Below are 25,720 nucleotides of genomic sequence, written 5' to 3'. Positions count from 1 at the left end.
AATTGTTTGGGCAATTATTATCCGAATGAGTAGAACTGCTCTTATGTGCAGTGTTTAAAATTTCGTCGACATGGTCGATATTTTTTATGGAAATATCCAAAAAAACCAGATAAAGATATGAAACTAAGGGTGAAGTCTAAACTTATACTTCACCTCATATCGGAGAAACAAGTTTAGGGTAAAATCGACATAGACACATATGCTAAATATCAGAGAAGCTCTTATATTTCATTCAAATCAATGTTGGATAATCCCTAAAGCTTCATTTTAAATTTTCATCATTTCTAGAGCCAACCTTGGCCCAGTGTAGGTTGGGCCACCATCCAGGCAAAAAATTGGGTGCATCAAAATTATGAGAGTGATATATTTACATATGTTTTCATAAGAGTATAAATTTATAAAATTTGGCTAAATGATTAAAATGTTTAACTAGACGGGTTCTGATTGTTTCCATTGAAAGTACCCTAACTTCAAACTCAATAATTACAAACACGGAAATCTCAAAAATCTCAAAACGGGTTCTGATCATTTCCATTGAAAGCGGTCAATATCAATATTTGATATATTCGTCATTATTTTTACAAATTTATATATCGATATTTTCATTGATTTCGATTTCTTAAACACAGTTCATGGGTAAGCATCCAACCTAATATGTTGGAAAACAAGCCAACAGAAGGCTAAGGCCAATGTTCAGGCGATGACCCCCAGCAATGCAGCGCATATGGCTTGGTGATGACCAGCAGCAATGCGGCGCATATGGCTTGGTGATTGGACCACCCAACCATCATATTTTATTTATTAATTCACACCACTCACCATCTTACATACATACAATGGAAAGAAATCATCTATAGATTCCTTCTTCCTAATCCACCAAATCAGGGTCATTGAAATTTGATTCAACGGTTAAAATTATTATGATTTTAAAGTGACCCCTATTTATAACAATTTGATCAAATTTTAATGACACAGATTTCCTAATTTGATGGATTAGGAGAAAGGGATCCACAGCGTATATCGCTTGGTGATTGGACCACCCAACCATCATATTTTATTTATTAATTCACACCACTCACCATCTTACATACATACAATGGAAAGGAATCCTCTACAGATTCCTTCCTTCTAATCCACCATATCAGAGAATCCATGTCATTAAAATTTGATCCAACGGTTGAAATTATTATAACGTTAAAGTGACCCCTATTTATAACCATTTGATTAAATTTTAATGGCATAGATTTCCTGATTTGATGGATTAGGAAACAGAGATGGGAGAGGATCCCTTTCCACATACATTTACCAAAACATATATAAAAAGAATCACAGAACAGAGACAAACACCAATAATGGAGAATAATAAAATATAGTACACTTACATATCATTTGAATTGTTACTCTAGTTCAAATTGATTCTTAACTTCTTTTTTAGTAAATTAATACTTTGAATTATTTGAAATTGGTTAATTAACCCATCATTGTAAGATTCAATAAAATTTCATCTATTTGACATCAAATATTGACACGTGATCAGCACATAATTCAATTTTAAGGATAAACTCGTGTCATTATTTAATGGTACGTAAAATGGATAAAATTTCATCAAATCAGACGATGAAAGGTTAACTAGCTGATTTCAAATAGTTCATGCGAGTTAATTTACTAGAAACATAATTTAGAGGGTTAATTTCAACTGAGTAGTTATTCATGGGGGCAGTTTAATAATTGTAACATAATTTTTTTGACCACGATAGTTTACTAAAAACATAATTTAAAAAAATATAATTTAAGGGGTCAATTTCATTCGATCGTCACGGCCGACGGCTCAAAGACAAATAATTCTTCTTCTTCTTCTCAAACGGCTTCACTTCTAGGTCGTTTCCCTTTTTTACTCACTTCGCAATCCTAAATATAACCAAACCACCACTTCCATTCCATTCACTTTCCAAATCCCACATAACAATCCCATTCTCCAGTTCCTCCAAACCTCACACTTCCAATTCCAAGTCCCATGGAATCCTATTCCTCTTCCTCCACAACCTCCTCCACCACCACATACTTGTCCCAAACCACGCAACGCACAAAGGATCCACTCCACTCTGTCCGAAAATCTTCATCGAAGCCATGGAAGAAGCCTGCAGTTGCACCACTTCCACCAACCCTACCAAGTGTCTACAAAGTCGACCCCATTAACTTCAGGGAGCTTGTCCACAGCCTCACCACCGCGCCAGAGTTTTTAGAGCCTCGGTCTCTCCAAAGCGTTGCGCCTCCACCTATCGATACCAACGTGTCCTCTCTACCAAATAACGTCCCTTCTTCGCAGATCGAAAACGTGTCCACTGCACCAAACCATGTTTCTTCTTCTTCTTGTTCTTCAGCTGCACCTGAAATCAGTTCATCATTTTCCGTGATATACAAGGAACTATCGGATACATTGGAGCTGAGTCCGATGCCTCGTCATGAGAAGGTGCAAGATAGCACGGTGGACTCGAGTTGTCTGAGACTGAATTTGCGGTCGCCGTCTTCCAATCATTGGGTTTCTTGGGAATCGTCCAGTCTGGAAGATAGCACTGTGCTCTAAGACTAGTTTAAAATCCCAAACTGTATTATTATACGAGCCCAATTTCTCAAAATTGTAGCATTTTTAATTAATTTTTGTTTTGGTTTTTAGCATCCTAGCCTCCTATTATAATAAGAACATAGCTATAGGCTGTATGTGATAATGTGAGTGGCTTTGCATTATTGCAGACAAGCTTGGCCAAATTCCTGTTATTGTTAATGTAAAATTAATTATGAAATCAAGGAAATTATTAATTGAGCGTACATTTCTGAATTCTTTATGCAGAATTTGATGAACTTCCACGCAAATGCTTAACTCACATTTCACTTAAACAAGATCTGTTCATGTGTTAAGTGTGTTAAGAGTGCATCACATGATACCATTTTAGTTGAGAAATTAATATGTGTAAATTCTTATGTTGTCCTAACTTTTATACAATATTTAGATGACGAACTTTAGATCCAACTGTTGAAAATGCACTATACGATCACTGCTGATGAATTACTCAAGCATTTATTTATTTATTTATTATTATTTTTTTTTTGGTAACAAAAGTTTAGGAGAGGATTGGTTATTCTTACCACTAGCGCCAAGGCATACGGACAATCTCGAGCTGAAAGGGTTTCACGTGTCACCTAAGGTACCGTTTGGTACGCAGAAGGGACGGGACGGGACAGGATGGGACGGAATAGAGGTTTTGTGTTATGTTTGGTACAAGCAGGACGTAATAGGACAGTTGTTCCATTTTGTGTTTAGTACGCGTTGGACGAAACAAAACCAAAAGATTGAATGACTAACTTACCCATGTTATGTCTGTTGTTTGGTACAATGTTTATGTGTGGGATGGGATGAGACATTTTTTTTTTTTTTTAACTTGTTCATATTACCAGTAGCTATCATTGATACGAATTTTCATGAGAATTTACAGATTGTGCACCAACGAAGATTGCTGGCAACGGAAATCAAACCTTGGTGGAGTGACATATAAGACAAAGGCCTTACCAATGGAGCCAACCCTAATTGGTAATTACTCAAGCACTTAAAAGCTAGTACTAAAACAATTATAAATGCATAAAACTAATGTCTCGTTTGGTGTCTAAAATTGAATTGAAATTAGACAACCCACTATATTTAAGAAATACTGAAAGGAGAAGGAGAAATGAAAAAATAGATCTAACTTGAAGGTAGAAGATGGGTTTCCCATTAAAGAAAGTTATTATCCAAATCCCTGCCACAGTAGGGTTATAAGGGATAAACTTTGAATTTTATAAGTTACTGAATTCATTCAAATCCTATCTAATTTCCTCAAAAAAAAAAAAAAAAATCACATCTACTTTCAATAAACCTTGAATTTTGTGAGTTATTGAATTCATTCAAATCTTAGACGTCAAATGAGTTCTAAGCAAAGGACTTTCAAATGACAGCTTTTCAATTTGTTGTTTGAAAGTTCTCCTAAATTTCGTACTTCTAGTCATTTTCGAGTCTCTCTATTCAACTTTTTGTAATGCATCCCTAACAAATTAATCCTTCTAAATTCTAACTTAACTAAACCCTTAACTTTTATAAAGCTTTAAAGTTTCTCGTTCACATGTCTATGTGAACCTTTTGAAATTCTTTTAGGTTTCTACCTGAGGTTATCATCTTCCTCCTTTAAGACTCATAATCACCGACCACGTGTATTTTTTTATTATTGGTGAAAATTTATTTATCATGAGCCCACTATTACAAAATCTTGACTCCATTATTTATTAAAACGCGGTATTATGGTCACCATTCACCTTGATATTACCACCTTGGCCGGAGGGGTACAGATGTACAATACAGTCGCTATCTTGCAGATCAGTAACCATGACTGCCACTAATGTAACAATGATTGAAATTTGCCGCCACAAAAGTTTTTCAAAGGACCGGCCGCTGCAAACAAGTGGATGTGAGTCTGTCCTACAAGCTCACTGAAAAGTCTTTTGGTTTTTCTGTGTTTTGTGTGTATTTTTGTTACGAAGATGCAAAATGTTCGGACATTTTACACTGGTAGGCCGGAAAATTTTCCAATGAGAAAAATGTAAACAACCTATCTTGGCTGAAAGATGTAAAAAGAAAAAAATGTAGATTACATATTTTTTACATCTTTTGAAGGTGGACTGCACCATTCAAAAAGAGAAAAATCAGTAGTATCCCAACTTACATCTCTCACTTGAGATGCTATCAGGGTATTAAGCCATCTCCAACCGAAAGGTTCAGAGGGTCAGATGGCCGAAAATAGTCCGAAAATCGTCTCCAACCGAGAGCTAGGCCAGAGCGCTCGTGGAATCTGAGAGGGCCCCACAAAATTTGAAAGGGCTAGCCAGAAAAATCATTATTCCTGTCAGTTATAACCGATAGGAATCCTTAAGCTAAAATTCAAATGCAATGGCTAGCTGATTGCATTTGATTTGATTTTTTTTTTTTTTTTTACAGTTTTATTATTATTTTTTATTTACAAAATTTTTCCTATAACTTCTATTTCACAAAATTTGTTTCATTTTATATTAAATTCTATTTTTTTCCTATAACTTCTATTTCACAAAATTTGTTTCATATTTTTTTTAAATTATAGTTTTTTCCTATAACTCCTAAGCCATTATACAACATTAAATTAAATTAAGTACCATGAAACAACATTAAACAATATGAAACAACATTAAATAACATTAACCAACATACAAATTATACAACATAAAAAAAAAAACATTTAACAACATGAAACTTAAACAATATTTTTAAAAACATTTAACAACATAAACGCCTACTTCATGCTTCTTTTGGCCCAAAGAAGTGTAACAAGATCCTATGGCCCGACGGTTTTTGGTGACAGGGCTAAAATAAGTCCTATGGCTCCTTGGCCCTCGGTTGGAGACAGAGGCAAATATGGCCCTGTACTGTTCATTAAAATATTAATCTCTTAGAAAGCTAGAGGGTTAAAACGAGTCATCTAGCCAGCTCTCGGTTGGAGATGGCCTTAGATGATGAATTCAAAAACACTTTTGACAAGAAACTCAAAACTTTCAGCAACTCAACCTCATTGGGAAGGACAAAAAGCCTGAATTTGATTAGATAAATCGGAATTGAATTTCACACTCATCTTTTATTTCTAATCGTCAAATTAAATAAATCAAACAAAAATAACTGATAAAATTAAACAGATGTGTATAAGATGCTTATCAATTCCATATAGATAAGAGCACATATGAAAATGAATATGTTCTGCATAATCTAAAAACATCATTCATCTATATATACACAAAGAATAGTACATCTTTTCATAGCCAAAATTACAAATCTGAATTACTTTTAGCCGAGGAATTCTTCCCGAAAGTTTACGGTAACGAGTAACAGCAACTGTTAGCACAAAAAAGTGAAACTATCGCAGACGAGTAGAAGTTCCTTGTTCTTCGTGTCCCTCCTGAAGTTGAGGAGAAATCAGCCAGTGTTATGGTCATGCAGAGCTATTGATCCCAGTAGTCTCTAAGTTGTGACATATGGAGCAAAAGTTCATCCCTGCCGAAGCCAGTTATGTTAGAACCAATCAAATGTTAAGGATATATTATACAACAATTTGCACAGTTTTATTTCGAACGGTAAAACTCAACAACAAATACAATATATTAAAACATAAACACTTAGTGTAATTATATATAAAATCACAAATCACTGACTTGTTCTTTGACGATAGAGGCTTGTAGAAGCAATCTCCTAAGACAGAAATTCGTCCCTACACCAGTGCAGCAGTTCGATGGACGTCTATCTTGCAGGATACAACTATCTAATCCAAGTTCTTGCACTCGAACTTGGATTCTTGGCGAATTGGTTGTGTGGTTCTCAGCGAAATATGGAGGAATGAATTTGGAAAAACTTGATTGTAGTTTCTGATTTTATTGCCATATATATAATGGCATAATGTGAACTTATCCAACCATTCATGCTTATCAGTTTTTTAAAAAGAAAACCGAATGCAACTGTTAAAAACTGAACGTAACTGTTCAGTCAGTTTTATCCTTTCGGAAAAAACTGAATCCAAAAAAAAATCAAAAACGTAACTTGTGTTTTTCGTCCATCCGAGCCCAAGGCCCATCTTTGACATTTAATATATATATCCAAACTCTCCAAGTCTAAGGCCCAAGGTCCATGATTTTGGCTCAATTCATTTCAAACTATAAGTGAGTGAAATTACTTATAAAGACTTAGTATGAAAAGGGTTTGGGCGATGTGGGACTGCCAGTCCCACATAACTTAAGTTTCCAACAAGTTACACTGCTAGTCATGATCCACGGGGAGGTGCGTACGCGGTAGTTTTCTTTGATAAACTGCTGAAAATCCCTGGGGTTCTTATCTGCCTTTTTACCTTTGCCGGCCCTTATTTTGTCACACTTGGTGAAGACAAAAGTCATTTGTATCTAAAAGCAGAAAGAGCACACGAATTATGAGCAATTTATGATGAGGGCTAACAGAAAGGTATTTCATATCGGAGAGCAGTGTACATTGTTACGTCCAAGCAAATTAGCGTAATCTAGGACGGTTTTCTGAGGCGGAACACTAGCATCAACAAGGAGCAGGACGGTAACAAGAGTATGTCTGTTCCAAAAGAAACCTTTGGTGAATGCAGACCAATCCATTCGAGCAGCTTCTGGAGCTTTAGCAACCCTACAAACAAAGAAAATCACTGGACATGAGGAAAAAAAAAGAAAAAAAAGAAAAAAAAGAGGAGATGGCAAAGGTATTTTATTCAATTACTGTATATTGTTATTGAAATTACTTGTAAGTGAGAGGTTTTAGGTTCGATTCTCGCAAAAACAAATTTGAACCACATTATTACTAATCCATTGTAAGGCTAACCCCACCCTCTCTCCATTTAGATAATATTGTTTGTTCATAAAAAAATAAAAATTAAAAAAAAGGTTTTTTTAGTTTTGTAAGGTTATAGAAAAGGCAATCTGTCTAATAAGGCCATTTGGTTACAAAGGTGGATATTTGCTGAGTTTGAGCTTAAGGATCTTTAATTAATTTTCTCTTTCAAAGATTGAGCTTAATTATTAGTATCATTATTACACATATAATTTTGTTTGTTTTTCTATTAGTTTAATATTTTAATAATCCAATTTGAACTACAAAGATGGAGATTGAGCTGAATTATTAAGGGAAGTTATGACATTGGTCACAAAATTAGCCTCCCTAAATGCTTGACTTTTGTATGGAAAGAGAGAGAGAAACCAACAAGATAAAGAGGGTCAACTTCTTATGTTCCTAGGAGTTGTAATCAAATTGCTCATGAGCTAGCTGAATTTGCAATGTTGTGCGATGATGTTGTAGTTTGGGATGACAGAGTATTTGAATTCGAAACACAATGAGTTAAAAAAGAAAGTTTTAGCCACCACAACAATCCACTACTTGCAAAGATATCCATCACTCAATTTCATCTTTTACAAAGTTCAGTTTTATGCTTGATGAAGATTAATTTTGTAGTTGATTCGTTTGCTTATTTAGAAGATTCTAAAGCTAAAGTTGGTGATCTTGATTCATTTAATTCTTTTTTTGTAGTTGATGTGTTTGCTTATTTAGAATATTCTAAAGCTAAAATCAATGATCTTGAATCATTTTATTCCTTTAGTAGAATTCATGATTTTTTGTGACAATATAATTGGGTCAGGTTACGTTGAAAGTTTGTTAATGTAATTTTATTTTTCAACACAATAAAATAAATTCAAGACGTTTAACTTATATGTAGAAAAAACTAAATTTAAAATTTAAGAGACGAACTACAATAATTAAAATATACCCTAAAATAAATAAAAACAACGATTACTTATTCAGATGAATTAAAACGACGACGTAAGAGGGACTTCATATCCCAGGTATAGAAGGCCGACTCTGCAAGTCAGAAGGAACACCGTCATTAGCCTTTGGGCTCACACAACTTCCGAATCGCCGATCATCTCTTCCGTCCACAATGTCATGGCTGGCAAAATCCATCGCCAACTCGCTCAAGCTGGACGACGACGACGGCGATTACCACGTCCCAAACCCTAGCTCCAACAATGACACAGACCCAAATTCAACCCGACCCGAATCAGGTTCACCATCAGCTCCCACCGTCAAAGGTGACATTTCCGAGCTCACCAATACCCTAACCCGCCAGTTCTGGGGCGTCGCGTCCTTCCTTGCCCCGCCTCCTGATCCCACCACCCCTCCTGCTCCCAACCCGTCCTACCCGGCCCATCCCTCCGATCTGGAACCCTCCGACGAGGACGTGATCGCCGGAATCCGCAGCGACTTCGCGGAGATCGGCGGGAAGTTCAAGACCGGGATCTCGAAGCTGTCGAGTAACATAGGGGTTTCGGAGTTCACTAAGATCGCGTCGAATTTGCTGCAGTTTGGATCCGAAGAGGAAGCGAAGGCAGCTGGTGCTGCTCTTGGTGTGACCCAGGAAGTTCTTGCGTTCGTCAGGAATATCTCTTTGCATCCGGAGACTTGGCTCGATTTCCCCCTCTCCGATGACGACGAAGATTCAGATGGTATGTTCTGCTTCGATTTTACCTTTTTTTGGGTAATTCAATTCAATGTGCTTTGTTTTCATGTATCATTTAGCTATCTTGTTGTAAACTAGTGTTAATTTGTGGTCAATGGAGTGTTCGTAAATGTTCAATTTGAGGTATTTGTGTTGCCCATGTGGAGTTTCCAATTCGTATTTGTTTCAATTGCAGCTTTGAATTTAATGCATTTCATAGTGAGGTAAATCTCAGTTCAGGTTATGATTTAAGGGCTTAAAACTATAATTTTTTGGGTGAATATCGAAAATCCAAGTGCGTCTTTTTGTTGATGTGTTTGATCAATAATTGAGAACTTGTATGGAGCCGAGATAAGAACATTGTGGGTTTTGGTTTTCCAGATTTTGAATTGTCTGATGTTCAACAAGAGCATGCGCTGGCTGTTGAACGGCTTGCGCCATCATTGGCTGCTCTCAGAATTGAACTGTGCCCTGAGCATATGAGTGAGGCTCACTTTTGGATGATTTACTTCGTGCTCTTGCATCCTAGACTCAGTAAACATGATGCTGAGCTTTTGTCTACACCCAAGGTGAGTTGATTCTTTGCAGTATTGACCAAACACTCCTGTTTCGTTGTTCTTTTTCATTGCCATTGTTTGCTTAGTTATTTTTTGTTTGAGCACCTATGGTTTGCTTGACTTGATTATATGTCTGCAGATAGTGGAAGCTAGAGGCATGTTGTCTCATCAGCTGAAGAAGGGAACTAGTGATAAGCCAGAGACATACATTTCAGGAAGTGACGCTATTTATGCGAAAGGAGTTTCTGATTCCCCAAAAGAACACCATCTTTCTGTGCCACCTAGTGCTGAATCTGACTTAGCACCTCCCAATACATCTACCACCAGATCAGCTCCTCTCCCACAGGCAGTTGATGTCGAGACAGACAAGCACCCAGTCCAGAGTAGTGAAATCCAAATTATTGACAAGCCTGTTATTGAGGAAGGACCTGTGAAGAAGACCAAATATCAGCTGCCACTCTCTAATTCTTCCTCTAAAGTCGTGGATGAGAAATATGAGGATGATGGTGATGATTGGTTGAAAGAGGAAACCTCAGAGATGGATGGTGTTGGTGGAATCTCCATCCATATAGAGAATGATGAGGATGTATCATTCAGTGATCTTGAGGATGATGATGGAGATGCGCCATCAAGTTACAAGAAGGTTACATCTGGCTCTGATTCTTCGGCAAAAGACTCAAGAGATTGGGTTCAGCTTAGCAGAGCCTCTGCCGATTTGAATAGGGACAGCAACTCTGTTGAGATTAGACATTCTGGGTCTGGCCAGGTAAGTGCTCGTAAATCGGAGACCAAAGAATCTAATGACTGGCTTGACATTGAAGACATTGATGTTATATGATGACTTCATAACAACCCTTTTTAGGTCAATATGGCCTGTTCTTTCCATTCATCCCTAATTATTGTGAATAGATGATGAAATTGTGTTGGCTATGGAAACTGTATTATTGTACATAAAGCCTGATACTGCATTACTGTTTCTGGTGAAGAATGTGTCTATAAATGTAGTGAGATACAACAACGTGCAATAATCTTGATTTATTTCATTTGAAATTATATTTTGTTAAGCTCATTCTGGTCAATGCTGGAACCCTTAATTGCCGAGGTTTGACTTCTAATCCTTGATAGTTCCCTCGAGGACGTTAGATTTTTTGAGAATTCGTTGATGGCCAAAGTTGAAGGTTTTTATAAGACTAAGATAGATATGAATGTTTCCTCATTTGTTGAAAGAAACTTAGAGATGCATGTGCCTTTAATTGCTTGATGAAGTTTGGTTATCAGAATTGCTGGATCCTGAGAGATGTTAAGTATATCGACTAAGAGTGATCACATATATTCATATGAAATTAGCTCACTGTTTAATTGTTTAAAGCAGTTCGTTATCATAATAGCTTGTGACCTGACATATGCTAAGCATACCGAGAAAGGACTAATCTCTCATGTTTGGTCGAATGTTATTTTCATTTCCAAGATTTATGTGGTGTGTTCTGATATTGTCTTAGTTTTGCATTAGTTTCGCATGAATAAACCTCCATTAATCATTCTGATAATATGGTAAAATGTTAATGAGTAGATGTTTTAATCGGGGCATAATGCCAGGGCCCTCACTGAGCGAATTTGTATTCCAGAATAACGATTTCCTTGCACCTTATAGGGTGAGGTTCAAATCCGTTTAATGTACAGTCGTGAGTTTTATTCCTTTTTGGTGCTCGAGTTCTCTGAAGCTTTTACTGTGATTTGCTCATGTTTTTCTTCTGTTATGGAGGTTTACTGTTATTGAGCGCATCTCCGTGTTTATAACTTTTCATTCAGAGAGGCGCATAAATTCGTGCGTTTGGCTACAACTCACTTCACAACATGTTGCGATTTGCAGTCAGAGAAATGGCTGTTTTAGTGTAAGGAGCTAAAGCAATGCTCTTTCGTATTTGTTTCATATCTTAGATTATGTCCACAGGGAAAAGAAAACGTTAAGGACAAAGTACAATGGTTCGGCAGGTTTTCGTTATGTCCAGTTGGTACCCGTACTGATGGTGGTGGCTGCGGTGGTGATGATGGTAGCTACCCATACGTGGATGTTAAAAAAACCTGTGGAGAAGATCCGATTACGAAAACTTATCTGTACAATAAATGCCCCATGGGTGGAGATTGGGGTTCATTTTTTCCTAGTAAATACACAAAAAAGAATAAGACAAAGCTTTACAATGAAACATCAACTAAGCTCAAGCTACGAAGAGGGGAGTGGCGATGCAGACCCTGATTACAGACTTATTTACAGGCACAACCACACATACAACACATTAAAGTACCACGAAATTAACAGCAACTTATGACCTTATGGGTCCAAAACTGCTGGAAAGACGCTCCAGATGAGACCAAACCAAGCTTCCAAGTGAAAATCTTGGTCTTTCTTCTTCTTCTTCTTCTCTTCTTTCGGCTGCCTTCTGGCTCGTCCTCGATGAGGAACCCTGAAGAGCCCACTTCTGTGATTTGTGAACTGCGATTACGGATTCTCCAATCTCTTTTGTCACTATCTCCACCGTGCTCTGACTTATATCATGTCCTGAAGCATCTGTGACATAGATTGATCCTACAGCTTTCTCACCGTGTATTCCAAGTGAGATTCTTGATATTGATAACCCGTACTCTCTCAGAACCCTAGTGATGTCAGATAACAGCCCCATTCGGTTTTTGGCACAGAGGTCCAGCCTCAATCCCTGCAAAATGTTTTATTCACAATTTAATCCAGTAATGCTAGAAAGATTAAATTTTTTAATCGTAAGATTCATAAGATCCAACGGTTGGATAAATTGACATACCTGTGAGATCCTCCTCTCTATAGCAGCAATCAAGCATAGGGCAAGCTTGTGTCTTTCACTCTCTGTGTTCAAAGTGTATCCGTCCTTGTGCCGTACAAAATATTCCTGTGACGCGACATTCCAGCATTCGTACGTATTTAAACATCAAACACTATACAACGTGACAGATTTCAGTTGCCATGTACAAGGTCAATGAAAAGTGTGTACCTGATCAGCCATGGTGCCCCTGGAGGAAACCACCGCATGGAACACCGCGTACTGCAAGTCGGTTAGGGCGCACACCGTGTCAAACAGTAGCTTAGGACGGTCTCGGCTTCTCACGTTCACAACCCAATACCCTTTCTCCTTACAACTCTCGATGTTCACATGTGTCCGATCGCAACCCCTCTTGTGTACACTACTACCACCTCCGTCGCAACCACGACAGCTTTCGTAGTCGTCATCAGCATACATCAACTGGTGTAGCCGCCGCTCCGTGTGGGTGTGGCCGCCTGCCGGGGTGGTCAGCTTTACGCTCCTCTTCTCACCCTCCTCATGATGGGCCTCAATCACATTCTCCAGCTGCTCCTCTACATGCGCAAGTCTTACTGGGTCCGTAATTGGCCCTCCTTTCAGCCCGTCTTCGATGTAGAAAATGACGGCTGCCCGGGCACTGTGGGTCCAAGCCATGGCAGCAGTAATGTGGCAGCCCAACTCCACAAGGACCGCTGATATTTCGGACATGAGTCCCGGTCGGTCCTTGCTGGTCATCTCTATGGCCAAGTCCTTCAGTTCCGGTGTCACTTCTCTTCGTAGGCATACTCTCGCCTGTTTTGAAATCTCACCTCTCCTTGCACACAGTGCCTGAAGAATTTTGTTAATTATAATTAACACCAAGGGAAAGAACAGAACGAAGAGTATGAGGTCGAGATGTGAAATGATAAAATTTGTTAGAACAGTAAATGTTAGGGAGTATGGGTTTTGTTTGGCACTTGCTGCCTGGCTTTATATACTGTGCATCGTTACAATTTTGTTGGATGTCTCCCAAGGAAACAAACCTGATTCTATCTAGACCTAGTCTTGTTGGATAAATTTTCAGTATATCAAGAACAAGGTCTGGTACATCAACTGTTTATCCAAGTGGACACTTGAACAAGAAAAATATTGACACTTGTTGTGTACCTGACCATGTTTCCAATACACTGAAAAATCTTTCGACTTGTTAGGCTCAATTTAAATAGATAGATTAAGAAACCAAAATGAATCACTACACTCTAAAACTCAGTACATAACAGATATAGTAAAAGTTGTATTATACTTTACCATGTGATTATCAACGTGGTGTTACGAAACTACTACAACCCATTGAGTTTTATGCATATAATTTAGATGAATATGTATGGCACACGCCGCGTTGTGCTAACGTCACATACAAAAATTTCTCTGATTGGGAGAGAGGGAGAGAGAGGGAGGGATGAAACCTGCTGAATATAGAGTATGAGGCTTTCGTCAGTGATTTTGTTTCCGAGTTGGTCCGTCACGTGGAACACTGCAACAACCATGCAATCAAAACAGACCCACATGAAAATCCGGCATATAGTACTCGTTGATGACACACATATCTCAGAAAGTTATCAGAATTATATACAAAATTCTCCGATCCTCAATAGAAATATTCAGAAACATAGTTTTTTATATAATAAAATCCGATGATGTTATTAGAATATAACACAAGGACTGCGTATATGATTTTGAAGAACGATAAAGGGGATTAGGAAGTGTAATTACCGTCCATAAACCATCCACCATCGGATGATATGTACGACTTAGAAATAAGAAGATCAAGATCAGTCAAAACTTGGACCATTTCCAGTAAAATCCCATGCTTGTTTGCACTGTCAACCTGTAAAATATCAGTTAAAAACAACATTATGCATAAAACTTTAATTTCATCTCTTCCTGCATGCGTCTGTCATTTTCTCAGATTTAAAGTTCACTGAACCTGTGAATTTCAAGGGTTTCTAACTTTCTATACATGGTTTGTATACAACTGGATGACGTCATCTGGTTAGGGTTCTGCCAGTGCATGCCAGGAACTTAGTTGCATATGGATAGACAAAGTTATAACAAAGATCATATCGTGCATGGAACTGTTAACTCTGACGTGGAAACTGAAACGCAAAACGGCAAATGAATGACGACGACAACAAAAGCTTACCACCTCCTTTCTCTAGAAACAACTAATATTTGATACTTACTTTTCTAGTGGCCCTCCACTCAGTGGACATCACAGAACAGCCTCCCGTATACTTTATAGGGAATTTTAACGAAACACTTAAGGTGTTGTTCATTTTTAATGAAAAAAATATTTTTACTCTAAAAAGTCACTTCTGATATTATTCACTTACAACACATTTTTGTCATTTTGATTAAAACTTAAAGTTTTCAAACATTTTTCATTAGTTTTCCTTACTTTATATTCTGTAGCTCTCCTCCTTCTTTATTATATGCAGGTCAAGTTGGGATTAGAGGAGTGGGATTGTGGGTTGCTAATTACTTTGAATTAGATTAGTTGCTAATTACTTTGAATTAGATTAAATTGTTTAATTAGTCTTTAGTTTCTAATGATCATCATTGATCATGACATGTATCTATAAGTATTTATTTGTCGATAACTTCGGCCTATCAAGTATTGCAAATTCGTATTCAATACTAGCAACGACCTTTGTTTTTAAATCTATGGGTGTCAAACTTTGCCACTAGAAAACCCAACAAACAAAATAAATGGACAAAGAAGTTCCATAAACCATGTCCATCACCCACCAACAAGATAAAAGATAGACTAATTAATTGGCTAAAAAAATGATTGAATTTATTAAATAATATGAACAATGATCTAACCTTCACAAGCGTGCAATCTTTGTATGAGTCATTATCGATACAAACCCTGCGGATTCCAAACCAACCCAATTATATGATTCTCTCCAGCAATTTCCAACACAAAATTAATAAACTTATGTTCATATACGTACCATGGAGGATAGATTCTTTCAATGAGGTATTCGAACTCCGGATCAAAATAGGGCTGGTAAATTATTTCCATATCTTCTTCTTCCTCTTCTGCTCAGAAGATGTATGAACAATTTGCAGCAGCTTTGTTACAATAAGGAGATAGCAGCATTTGCTGGAGGTTATTAATTCCTATCTGTACAGATATGCATGTCTATATAAGAAGGTGTTTGAGACCATTCAAAACACATGCTGGAAACAACGCGTAGACTCAAAATAACTTGTAGAGGTGATAAAAGAGCGGCGTCGTCTGTAGCCATTAGCTTGTTTGTTAAGTCAACTAATAAACATATAGAGATGAATTACGGCACCTAATGATTATCTTATACGATTAAAATATTATATCCAGTGTTCGAAGTTACATCACAAATCCTTGAGATACATAGCTTTGTTCTAGGGAAAGACTAAGATTTTCCTAAGGGTGGAGGAAATCTACTCGAAAAGGATTGGTTGACCCGGAAAAACTGTGGAAATTAAGAAATCAAGGAAGAACGAAGAATGGAGGAAATCAAGAAAAGAAGAAGAAGGAATAAAACAAAACCAGGCGGATCTTTTATTCAACCAAGAAAGACATAAAAAATTCCTTGCACCGGAGGCCCTGAGTTTGGATCCCCTTCCCAATATCGTATAAAAAAAAAAAAAAAAAAAAAAAAACGTAAAAATTACCTAATTTTAAGAAATTGTATGGTAAAGAGAATTAAATTCTGTTGTAAAGAGAGTATTTAATTGTGGAGAACTAGAAAACCAAGAATAAATCCCAGATCAAATCTTTGAATAAACACTAGAAATTCATCGACATTGATCAAAATATACTTTCTAGGTCGGAGAAAGATAACGGAAAAATTAACAATATGAATCAACAAGATAAACACTCACATATACAGACACTGCTGCTTGATTGTACAGAAGCGAAATTCACAGAGAGCTGAAGAGAGAGAGAGAGAGAGAGAGAGAGAGAGAGAGAGAGAGGCAGCTGTTCTTGTATATATTCTAAGTTTAGAAAGTTTTTGTTGGTCACAAAACACAGAACCGAACAGATGGGCTATGAAAACAACAATTGTATAACCCACCCAACTCTCAGCTTCTTTTTGGGAATTTTAACGAAAAACTCTCGGTACTATTTACTTAAACAAAAATCATATTTTTACTTAAAAAGTCAATCCTAGTACTATTCATTTTACCATTCATTTTATTGTTATAGTTGAAACTCAAAGTTTTTACGACATTTTCATTAATTTTCTTTTTTTTTTTCTTTTTTTTTCTTTTTTTTTTCTTTTTCTGTTTTCAATTTCTCTTAATTTTAGTTTTCATATTCGCAATACTATCTTAGTGTATTTGTTGGGGTTTTACTTTAACAAACGTGTTGTTCACGGGCTCATAGGTGTGATTGGGGTTTTCTAGGACGACTCAGAGTTTGGCTGCCAATGAGCCACGTATGAACCGTGCCGCCACGTGGCAGGGCACCGACTCCTCAATTTTACATGATCGATGTTTTCTGCAAGTGCGGCGGCTCGTTGTATCAATGTTTGTGAAAGTCCACATTCAAATTTCCAGACTGTGGTTTAGAATCTGTTTCGGGATTACAGCTATTATTAGAGAGACAAACATATTTTCTGTCGACGACTGGTTTGGTCATCTTAGGGTTTTACTTGGTCAGCCAAGACTCCTCAGCCTTTGTACGTGGCTCTTTCTCTCCAATTAGAGTAACCATCAAGCCAGTCAAATGGACACCGGATGATGATGTGGCAAGATCATGGTACAATGGACCTGGTTGAGTCTTTTCGATTCTTCGATCTAATGCCACTTGCAGTGCAGCAGTCGACACCTCCCCCCGTTTATGTGTTTATACTTTCAAAAAAATTTCTTGCGGAGAGATGTTTTCAAGTGGAGGGTATTTAAGCTGTACTCTACATGTTATAATATAAGTAGAGAAAATAATATACTTTTACATTTTTCTTCATTTGTATTAGTTATAATAAATGAAGTACCCACTTAAATACTAGCACTTTAAAAAATTTCTCGTGCTTAAATGACATATGTTATATTACGTTACGTATAATTATGCAGATGACGATTTAGATTCAAAGATATAACATTAGTAAATGAACACTTACAAATGAACTCACATCACGGTGTTTCAATCACATTAAAAAAATCGATCAATTGATACAAAATACATGTGGCGAGTTTTGAGGTTAACACGTAAACAACACATATTAGACAACCTGTCCTGATACTATGGAAAAAGTTGAGGTTTCATAATAAAGCTAATTGGCAATAGTAGCCCTGCAACAACTTATAATCACATAAAAATTCCTTCTTTGTCCGATGTGAGATTTATACTCACAACATTGAGAAGCTAACATGGAAGCATATGATGTTCCCATCACCGTAAAACAAGTATATAATTGTAAACACGAGAAATTCCTGAAACAAGCGACAAGAATACGTGTACAAAATAATATTTTGTATTAATGATTTTGGGGTTACAATCTCTTTGTAATTTGGTCCTCTGATTCTATCTTCGTAGGGTGTGGGTTTGTGGATGAGTTGTTGATCCAAAGGGCCGTCGGGGCTTGATCTAAGGATGCACAGCTGATGAATGGATCTTCAAGGGGCGTTGGGCTTGATCTTGAAGGTTGATGGATGAACGGATCTTCAAGGGCTTTTGGGCTTAATCTTGAAGGATGAACGGATGTGTGGATTTGTTGAGGTTGTTGATCCAAAGGGGCCGTTGGGGCTTGATCTTAGGATGAACGGATGATGAGCGATGAACACTTTCTTCAAGGGCCGTCGGGGCTTGATCTTGAGTTGGTGGAAGTTCTTCAAGGGCCGTCGGGGCTTGATCTTGAAGGTGGATTTGACGAAGAACGAAGATTGCTTTCTTGATCCTTCGGGATTTGCTTGAGAGCTTTAGAGTTTCAAGGCTTCTTTCTTTCTTCCTTCCTTCCTTCCTTCCTTCCTTCTCCCCCCAAATGAATGCCTTTGGCCTCATATTTATAGAATTCCAAAACTTGATTTTTGGATTTAAATAATCAGATGAAATAAATCGTTTCTGCCAGGTATTGACACGTGTCATATTTGATGACTTTTCCAATTTATTTCGATTTTTTGTTGAATCACACGCTACATGTAAAATTTATGTGACACGTGAACGTTGAAATTTTAATTATTGATCAACATTCATTTCACCGAAATTTTGATGTCTACAAATGCCCCCACTTCAAGGCGCGTCGTAGGCATGTGCTTGTCACGTGTAGAAGATGCGTTTTGAAGTCCCTTAATGTAGATGTCAACCCAAGGGCCGTTGGGGCTTGATCTTGAGTTGGTCTGAAAATTTCTTCAAGGGCCATCGAGGCTTGATCTAAGGATGTGGGGGAAGATTTTCTGGTTTCCTCCAATCGTTGATTTTCCACAGGCTTAATCTTGAACTGGGCTGGAGGATTCTTTTGGTCTCCTCCGTAGGTCTGAACTTACTCCTTTTATCTGGAGTTGAATTTGATTCAAGGGTGGTGAACACTTGATTTTGAATCGGACTTGTGATTTCTTCAAGGGCCATCGAGGCTTGATCTTGAACTGGGCTGGAGGATTCTTTTGGTCTCCCCCTACCGTTGATTTTCCTTTGTGCTACTCTTGAATTGGGTAGCAGGATTCAGACACATGGCAGGCAAGCACGAGGTGGAAGTGATGACCTGTTTCTTTGTTCAATCTTTCCCCAATTCGTATTGAAGAGGGTAGATCGGAAAACTGACTCCAAGTGCCGTCTGATTGCTCTTTTCACTTTGCCATGCGAGTAATAACAAGGACAAAGGAAAGGACATGGAGAAAGCATGATATAAGATACCTTTGCTTTTGAAGAAGCAGCGAATGAATCAGCACATATATTTGTTGTGCTTGTCTCCACATGCTTTGATGTATCATTTTCACTTGTCTTACTTGCTCCCTTTGCAGAAGTGGTATTTCCTTATGCAGGTTTGGCATCTTCTCGTGTAGTATTCGTCCTCTGATGCAGGAGTTGAATGCAACCTTTGCATTTAAATGGTGCTTCAAAACATTACTTCTCAGCGACGATGAGTACTCGAGAGCAATGCAAGGTAAGCAACCAGGCAAAGGTTCCAGGCAATCAGTTCCAGGTCGGAAGTTTGATTTCAGGTTCCGACTGATAACTCTATTTCCCCTTTTCCTGCATGTAAGAGCAAGGACAAAGAAAAGGACAGGGAAAAAGCATGATATGAGATACCTTTGCTTTCGCCCTTGATGATATGAGATACTTTTGCCTTGGTGTCATTTGTTTGCAAGGGTATTCCCGGAGAGAAAGAAAACTGAGCATTTTGAGATGTTTTGCTGGGAGTGTACTCTCGGAGGTGAGGAAGAGTTGGGCATTTTTTTTTTTTCTTGTTTGCAGGTTTGCCTTGCCATAAAAGATGAAGGTCGACATATATAGGGATTTCCCAATAGCAAGTGGTGGTACTGTTCTTTTACCCTTGTCGACAAATGTTTTGATCCCGCAAATTCGGCTTTTTGAAATAGTGACGACTCTTCGATCTTTGAATACGCCTCTTTGGTTTCTGAACGACGCCTCTTCGATTTCTGAACGAGCGTCTCTTTTGACAAAGTGGCACGCGTTTTCTGAAAAGCAGAGAAAGCGTCGCCGAACTTTGCGCTCGTCAGCTAAAGATGTGTAGCTGCGATGATGATCTCCACGTGATCTTTTGACAAAGTGGCACCCGTGCTCTGAAAAGCCGCGAAAGCGTCGCCAGCCTCCACGTGTTTTCAACTTTGTCGGAGATCTTTTGACAAAGTTGAACGCGTTTTCTGGAAAGCCGAGAAAGCGTCGCCTAACTTATGCCGGAAAATCCAGCTTTTGAGATTTGCAGAGCGATGTCTCTTCACTTTTGAACAAGCGGCCCTTCGATTGCTGAACCAACGCCTCTTTGATTTCTGAGCAAGCGCCTCTTCGATTTCTGAGCAAGCGCCTCTTCGATTTCTGAGCAAGCGCCTCTTCGATTTCTGAGCAAGCGCCTCTTCTTTCTTTATAGAGGTATTGACCATCTCTAACATGCACACTTTGAAGGTTGCTCATTCCTTAGCTTAGAATTGAGTCTCAGCAGTGATCCGGTTGCGCCGCTTCAAGGTAATGTATGGTGTCCTTCTTTCTTATCTTCTAACGGTCCTCTTACAGGTGAAGACTCAGTGATGCAGGACGCCACAACAGCTACAATAGTAGCTAGGAACCTCCTTACTCCAAAAGATAGTAGGCTGCTGTCAGGACGGTCCGATGAGTTGGCCGTTCAAGAGTCCCTCGCTCTTAGTGTTCAATGTGCGGGCTCTGTGTCCAACATGGGCCAACGCCTGCTTGCTCGGTCCCGTCAGGTGGAATCATTGATGGCAGAGGTGGAAGATCTTAAGCAGGAGATTAAACAGCTTAAGTACGAGAATAGAAGTTTGCATGTGCTTGCAAATAACTATTCGTCGGGCATGAAGAGAAAGCTTGAGGAGCTTGATGATCGTCAACGGTTTGCAGCTTTCTTCCAAAGGCACCTCTTTCCTGGGTCATCCAGCGTTCCGCCAAGTATTGAGGCCTCGAATGCTCTATCTCCGATGCCTCTTACTCCAATGCCTTCTGCTCCGAGAGTGTTGCCACGTAGTGGGGCTTCACGTACACATCCTTTGTGAAAGCTTCAACTTTTTTTTTTTTTTTTTTTTTTTTTTTTTTGTACACATTTGTAATTTCTCGAAAATCAATGAACATGCTTTGTTTTATTTAGTGTATTATGCTAAATACAGATAAAACATATACATCACTGTCCATCATCAATTTTTTTTTTTTTTATTCATTTGTTTGCTTTCGGTGGCACTGATCCACCGTTCACTTATATATATATTTCAGATGGTGCCAGAAGCACCACCATCGTTTTTTTTCTTTCTTTTTATTATATATATATATATTTTTCTTTTTTTTCTTTTTTTTTTTCACATGATTCCAGAAACATCATCATTTGCTATTTTTTTTTTATTATTATTCTTTTTGAAAGATGTTTCCCAACATCATCATTGCCACTTTTTTTTTTTTTTTTTTTTTTTTTTTTTTTTTTGCCTTCACGCCTGAAGCCTTTATAATTATATATATATATATATATATATATATTTCAGATGGTGCCAGAAGCATCATCATTGTTTTTTTTTTTTTTTTTTTTTTTTTTTTTTTTATCATTCTTTTGAAAGATGCTTCCCAGCATCATCATTTTTTTTTTCTTTATATAGCCATCTGCAAGATTGAGTTCGTGGGTGAAAACCCAGGCGAGTCCCAGAGAAGACGGAGAAGATCTTTGGGTGTGAGTTGACAAACTTTGATTTTGTCAATCACATTCAAAGGCAGCAGCAGAGGGAAGCAGACGGATGAGATCTTTGGGTGTGAGTTGACAAACTTTGTTTTTGTCGATCACATTCAAAGGCAGCAGCCATGGCGGAAGTGCAGAAGCAGCCAGAGCTTGATGCAGAGTGTAAGGCGTCGAGTTTGAAGACCGGCTAGTCGTTTGACAGCGGTCAATAAAGCTCTTCGTTGGCGTCGAGCTTGAAGTGGAGGAATTGCAGCGACGCTAGGTGATAAGCAGAGGGCAGATCACAGCCACTGAGCACAGCCAATAGACTCCTATTGCACTACCTGCCGTTGTGGACGAAGCGGACTTATTTTCTTCACCTGTGGATACACCTGTTAAGCTTTGCAGAGACTGATCAAGCTCTCAACATGCCATCACTGCTTCCATTGCGTCAACTCGAACATGTTGCCGCAATTGTTTTTTTTTATTTTTTATTTTTTATTTTTTTATTTGAAGGAGTGAAGCAAATCAAGGTCTTTCTCATCCATGACTCCAACATCCTCATCGACTCCAACATCTGTGTTGCCGTGACCACAGGTTTTCCTTGGATGTTGCACTTGCAGATCATCACTTTCTGTGCAAGGAAGATCTTTTCAATTGGAATTTCCCTTCCAAGATCACCTCGTGCCACCATGAATGCATCTGATTGTACGAGGATGTCATCAAACCCAACCGAGCTCTTTTCTCCAGCCAAGCCCAGATATTGCGGTGCTCTTGTCCTATTCCCAAAAGCTCTCTCCTGAGAACCCAGAAAATTTGGGTTCAATTCTGCATACTCATTTGCCTTGTAAAACACCCCAACAATCTTTTTGCTTCCACCAGATGTATGGAGGTGCCTGGTGAAAGTTGTTGATGATGCTGAGCTTCCTGATGAAGCAAGAGCTCGAACTGCATAAGCAATCACACCCTTACTCGCCATGGATTCTTAAGCTTTCCTGGTTAAATAGACCGCGGAGGAGTTTTCGCTGTTTTTTTTTTTTTTTTTTTTTTTTTTTTTTTTGCAGAAGTTCATCTAATCCGATCGGAAGAGGAAAAAGGTGAGCACGTGATGATCTGGGAAACCGACAGTGGTGATGGAGTCGTTGACGGTGGGCTTGCAGTGGTGCACGTGGATGTTGTGGATGATGATGTTGGAGACGTACAGGAGGGTTATGCATCCACCGCCAGTGACGTGGACGTTGACGCCGCGGCCGTCGATGGTTTTAAAGTTGTTGACAATGAGCTTGATGGTCATGTCGGCGGAGAAGATGATCCAGAGGGGCTCGGTTTAGATGACGGCGTGGCGGAGCGTGCCCGGAGTTGGGTTCGCCGGGTTGGAATCGGAGGAGTCGGTGATTATGTAGATCAGACCTTGACATTTTTTTTTTTTTTATGAACTTGTATTCCAGTCCTGCAAGGCCTCGAGTTCGGATGGACCAAGACCAGAGATATCCCCAGTCAGATCTTTGTCTTCAAACAACATTTTTTAAGAGCTCTGCTAGCATTTTTCCCTGCGAACAGTACATAAGGCCCACCAGGTCCATAACATCCTACTCTGGAACATGTCATAGATCTGACCTTTGTAGTCCCATTTGATCCGATCCGGCGAGGGTGTCGCTGAGGACTGCATCGAAGCTGCTGGCGTTCGAATCGACGGCAAAGTCTCGAACATCAGCGTTGTCGTCGTTGACAGCGAGAGGTTGAGAATCGCGGTGATGCCGTACTCCTGGAGCTGCTGATCAGACGACGATAGGAGCGAAAGCAACGGCTTAATCGCACCGTTTCGGGCGATTTTGAGCCGATTTTCGGATTTGTTCTTGGCGAGGAGCCTGATTTCCATGGCCGCCTGCTTCTGCTCCTCAGTCGAACCGGCCTCGAGCACGGCGACGTGCTGTTGAATCATATCATCGGAGTTGTCGGAAGCGCAGGCAATCAGAAGCTGCCGGCTCTGGGACGATGTCGTCGGGAACTCACCGGATCTATCGCTGTTATACTCACTGAAAGCAGAGGAGTTATCACCGATGCTCAGATCGCTGCAGTTCCTCCCCATGTAACTGAAATTCGATGGATTTTCCATCTCCATATCTGAAATTCCGAAATTTCTCAGATTTCAACGAATAAAACCGTCACCGAAACCTAATCGAATCGGCGAAGTCTGGGGTCCTCGTGGAGGAGGAGGGAGGACTGCGGCGCGGTTTGGGAAAACCGAAAAACCTGAATCCCGGATGGGGTCTGAGAAAGAAGGAGAGAAGAGATTAAAGCTTAAGGCTTTTTCAGTGCATATAGGAAAAGCACAGTTTGGGCTTTGAGAGCCGGGCCTGGATTTGGGCTAGTGGAGAGGTTGCTGGGCATGGGTGCGAGGAAGAAGAGGAACACCATTGGGCTGATGCCAATAGGGTCATGGTTTTGGACTTTCATCGTCAACAATCCAGCCCACTCACGGTTTTGGACTTTATCTTCAACAATCCGGCCCTTATTATTATTTGTAATACATTATAACATCTGTATTTTTTTTTTTTTTTTTTTTTTTTTTTGATAATACATTATAACATATGTTTTTGTACAAAGAACGCAATAATATTGACTTTCAATAGTCACTTTTACTACAACCTCATTTTGATGTGACTGAACTCAAAATTAAACGTTCGAGCTACCTACGTACCCTTCCAACGAAGAGATCAAGTCGAAACATAGTTCAAACGTTTTTTTTTTTTTTTTTTTTTTTTTTTTTTTTTTTTTAATGAAACATTTATTTATTTATTTTGATGTGACTGTACTTGAAGTTTTGAAGTTTCAAGTTGCCTACGTACTCTTCCAAAGAAGAGATCAAGTCATAACGTAGTTCAAATGAGTGATGATTTTGATGATGATTTTGATGATGATTTTGATGATGATTTTGCCGTACACAGTTTATGCTCTTGCGGGCCAGGAGCATCTTGGTGCCGTTTGCATTTTCAGCTCATGCAGGCAAGGAGCGTTTGTTGTCGCCTTTTATGCTCGTGCGGACAAGGAGCTTTGGTTGTCGCCTTTTAGGCTCGTGCGAACGAGGAGCTTTGGTTGTTGTTGTGGATTTGTCAAGCGATCTGGGAGAGGCGTTCCTCGCAATCTTCATAGGAAGGAGCCTTGACCGAGTAATTGAAGAAGTCTTCTGGGAAGAGGTCGCACATTGTGATGGGGATGGACGATCTTTGTGTCGAAATTTCATTATCTCCAACACTTTCACATTGTTCTGGAGGTTGACAAGAGCTGTTTTGCCCCCTTTTCGATTGATAAACTTGTGGACAAGATGGTTGCTGCTTGTCCAATTTCTTCGCAGCGATCTTCGAAAGACATTCCTCACAATCTTCATAGCAAGGAGTCTTGATCGAGAAATTGAATAAGTCTTCGAGGAAGAAAAGATCCCGCATGAACGATCTTTGTGTTGAAATTTTCTTATCTTCAACATTTTCACATTGCTTTGGAGGTTGGCGAAAGCTGCTTTCCCCCCTTTCTGATTGGTGCACTTGTGGAGAAGACATATGTTTCTCGTGCAGTTTCTTCGAAGCGACATGAGTCCATCCTTCAATTTCACTTGACTTGGAGCATGCCCCCAACAGTCGAGGTGAAGACTTTGAGTCGAAAGAGCCAGAAGTGACATCTTTCTTAGGGATTTCATCTTCAGTGCCGTCCTCTTGGGTTTGTTGGCATGAAGATTTGCCAGTGTGGACGACGATGCGCCTCCTTACCTTCAGTGGTCCTTTTGTGTCGACCTCTAGGATTGCTTGGCGCTTCATCCTTGAAGGAATCAAGCTTTGAACGTCGCCTTTTTCTGCTAACCCATCGAACTTTTCTTCCTTTGG

General features: G+C 39.0%; 4 protein-coding genes across 4 annotated transcripts; 2 read left to right on the top strand and 2 right to left on the bottom strand.

The window, feature by feature from the left end:
• The first annotated feature begins 1,871 nt into the window (after positions 1 to 1,871).
• Positions 1,872 to 2,826, top strand: LOC103952700 (flocculation protein FLO11-like). The gene has a single exon (XM_009364357.2). The coding sequence runs from the start codon at positions 2,015 to 2,017 to the stop codon at positions 2,582 to 2,584; it is 570 nt and encodes a 189-aa protein (XP_009362632.2). The 5' UTR covers positions 1,872 to 2,014; the 3' UTR covers positions 2,585 to 2,826.
• A 5,705-nt stretch (positions 2,827 to 8,531) lies between these two features.
• Positions 8,532 to 10,711, top strand: LOC103952669. The gene is made up of 3 exons (XM_009364324.3): positions 8,532 to 9,111; positions 9,486 to 9,673; positions 9,801 to 10,711. Exons 1-3 carry the CDS (start codon positions 8,547 to 8,549, stop codon positions 10,497 to 10,499), a joined length of 1,452 nt encoding a protein of 483 aa, XP_009362599.2. The 5' UTR covers positions 8,532 to 8,546; the 3' UTR covers positions 10,500 to 10,711.
• Positions 10,712 to 11,731: 1,020 nt separating this feature from the next.
• Positions 11,732 to 16,549, bottom strand: LOC103952667 (ACT domain-containing protein ACR1). Its single transcript, XM_009364322.3, has 8 exons — positions 16,399 to 16,549; positions 15,486 to 15,658; positions 15,355 to 15,400; positions 14,242 to 14,356; positions 13,935 to 14,002; positions 12,682 to 13,317; positions 12,475 to 12,579; positions 11,732 to 12,372 (listed from the first exon to the last, which is right to left on the bottom strand). Exons 2-8 carry the CDS (start codon positions 15,554 to 15,556, stop codon positions 11,983 to 11,985), a joined length of 1,431 nt encoding a protein of 476 aa, XP_009362597.1. The 5' UTR covers positions 15,557 to 15,658; positions 16,399 to 16,549; the 3' UTR covers positions 11,732 to 11,982.
• A 6,830-nt stretch (positions 16,550 to 23,379) lies between these two features.
• LOC103940299 (protein spotted leaf 11-like) lies at positions 23,380 to 23,964 on the bottom strand. Its single transcript, XM_048575549.1, has one exon. It carries the CDS (start codon positions 23,962 to 23,964, stop codon positions 23,380 to 23,382), a length of 585 nt encoding a protein of 194 aa, XP_048431506.1.
• Positions 23,965 to 25,720: the final 1,756 nt, after the last annotated feature.

The sequence above is a fragment of a genome, unplaced genomic scaffold (genome assembly GCF_019419815.1).
Source record: "Pyrus x bretschneideri cultivar Hongxiangsu unplaced genomic scaffold, Pyrus_bretschneideri_v1 Contig8, whole genome shotgun sequence".
NCBI classification, from domain to species: Eukaryota; Viridiplantae; Streptophyta; class Magnoliopsida; order Rosales; family Rosaceae; genus Pyrus; species Pyrus x bretschneideri.
The sequence above is the reverse complement of the archived record's forward strand: the minus strand, read 5'-3'. Positions and strand labels throughout refer to the sequence as shown.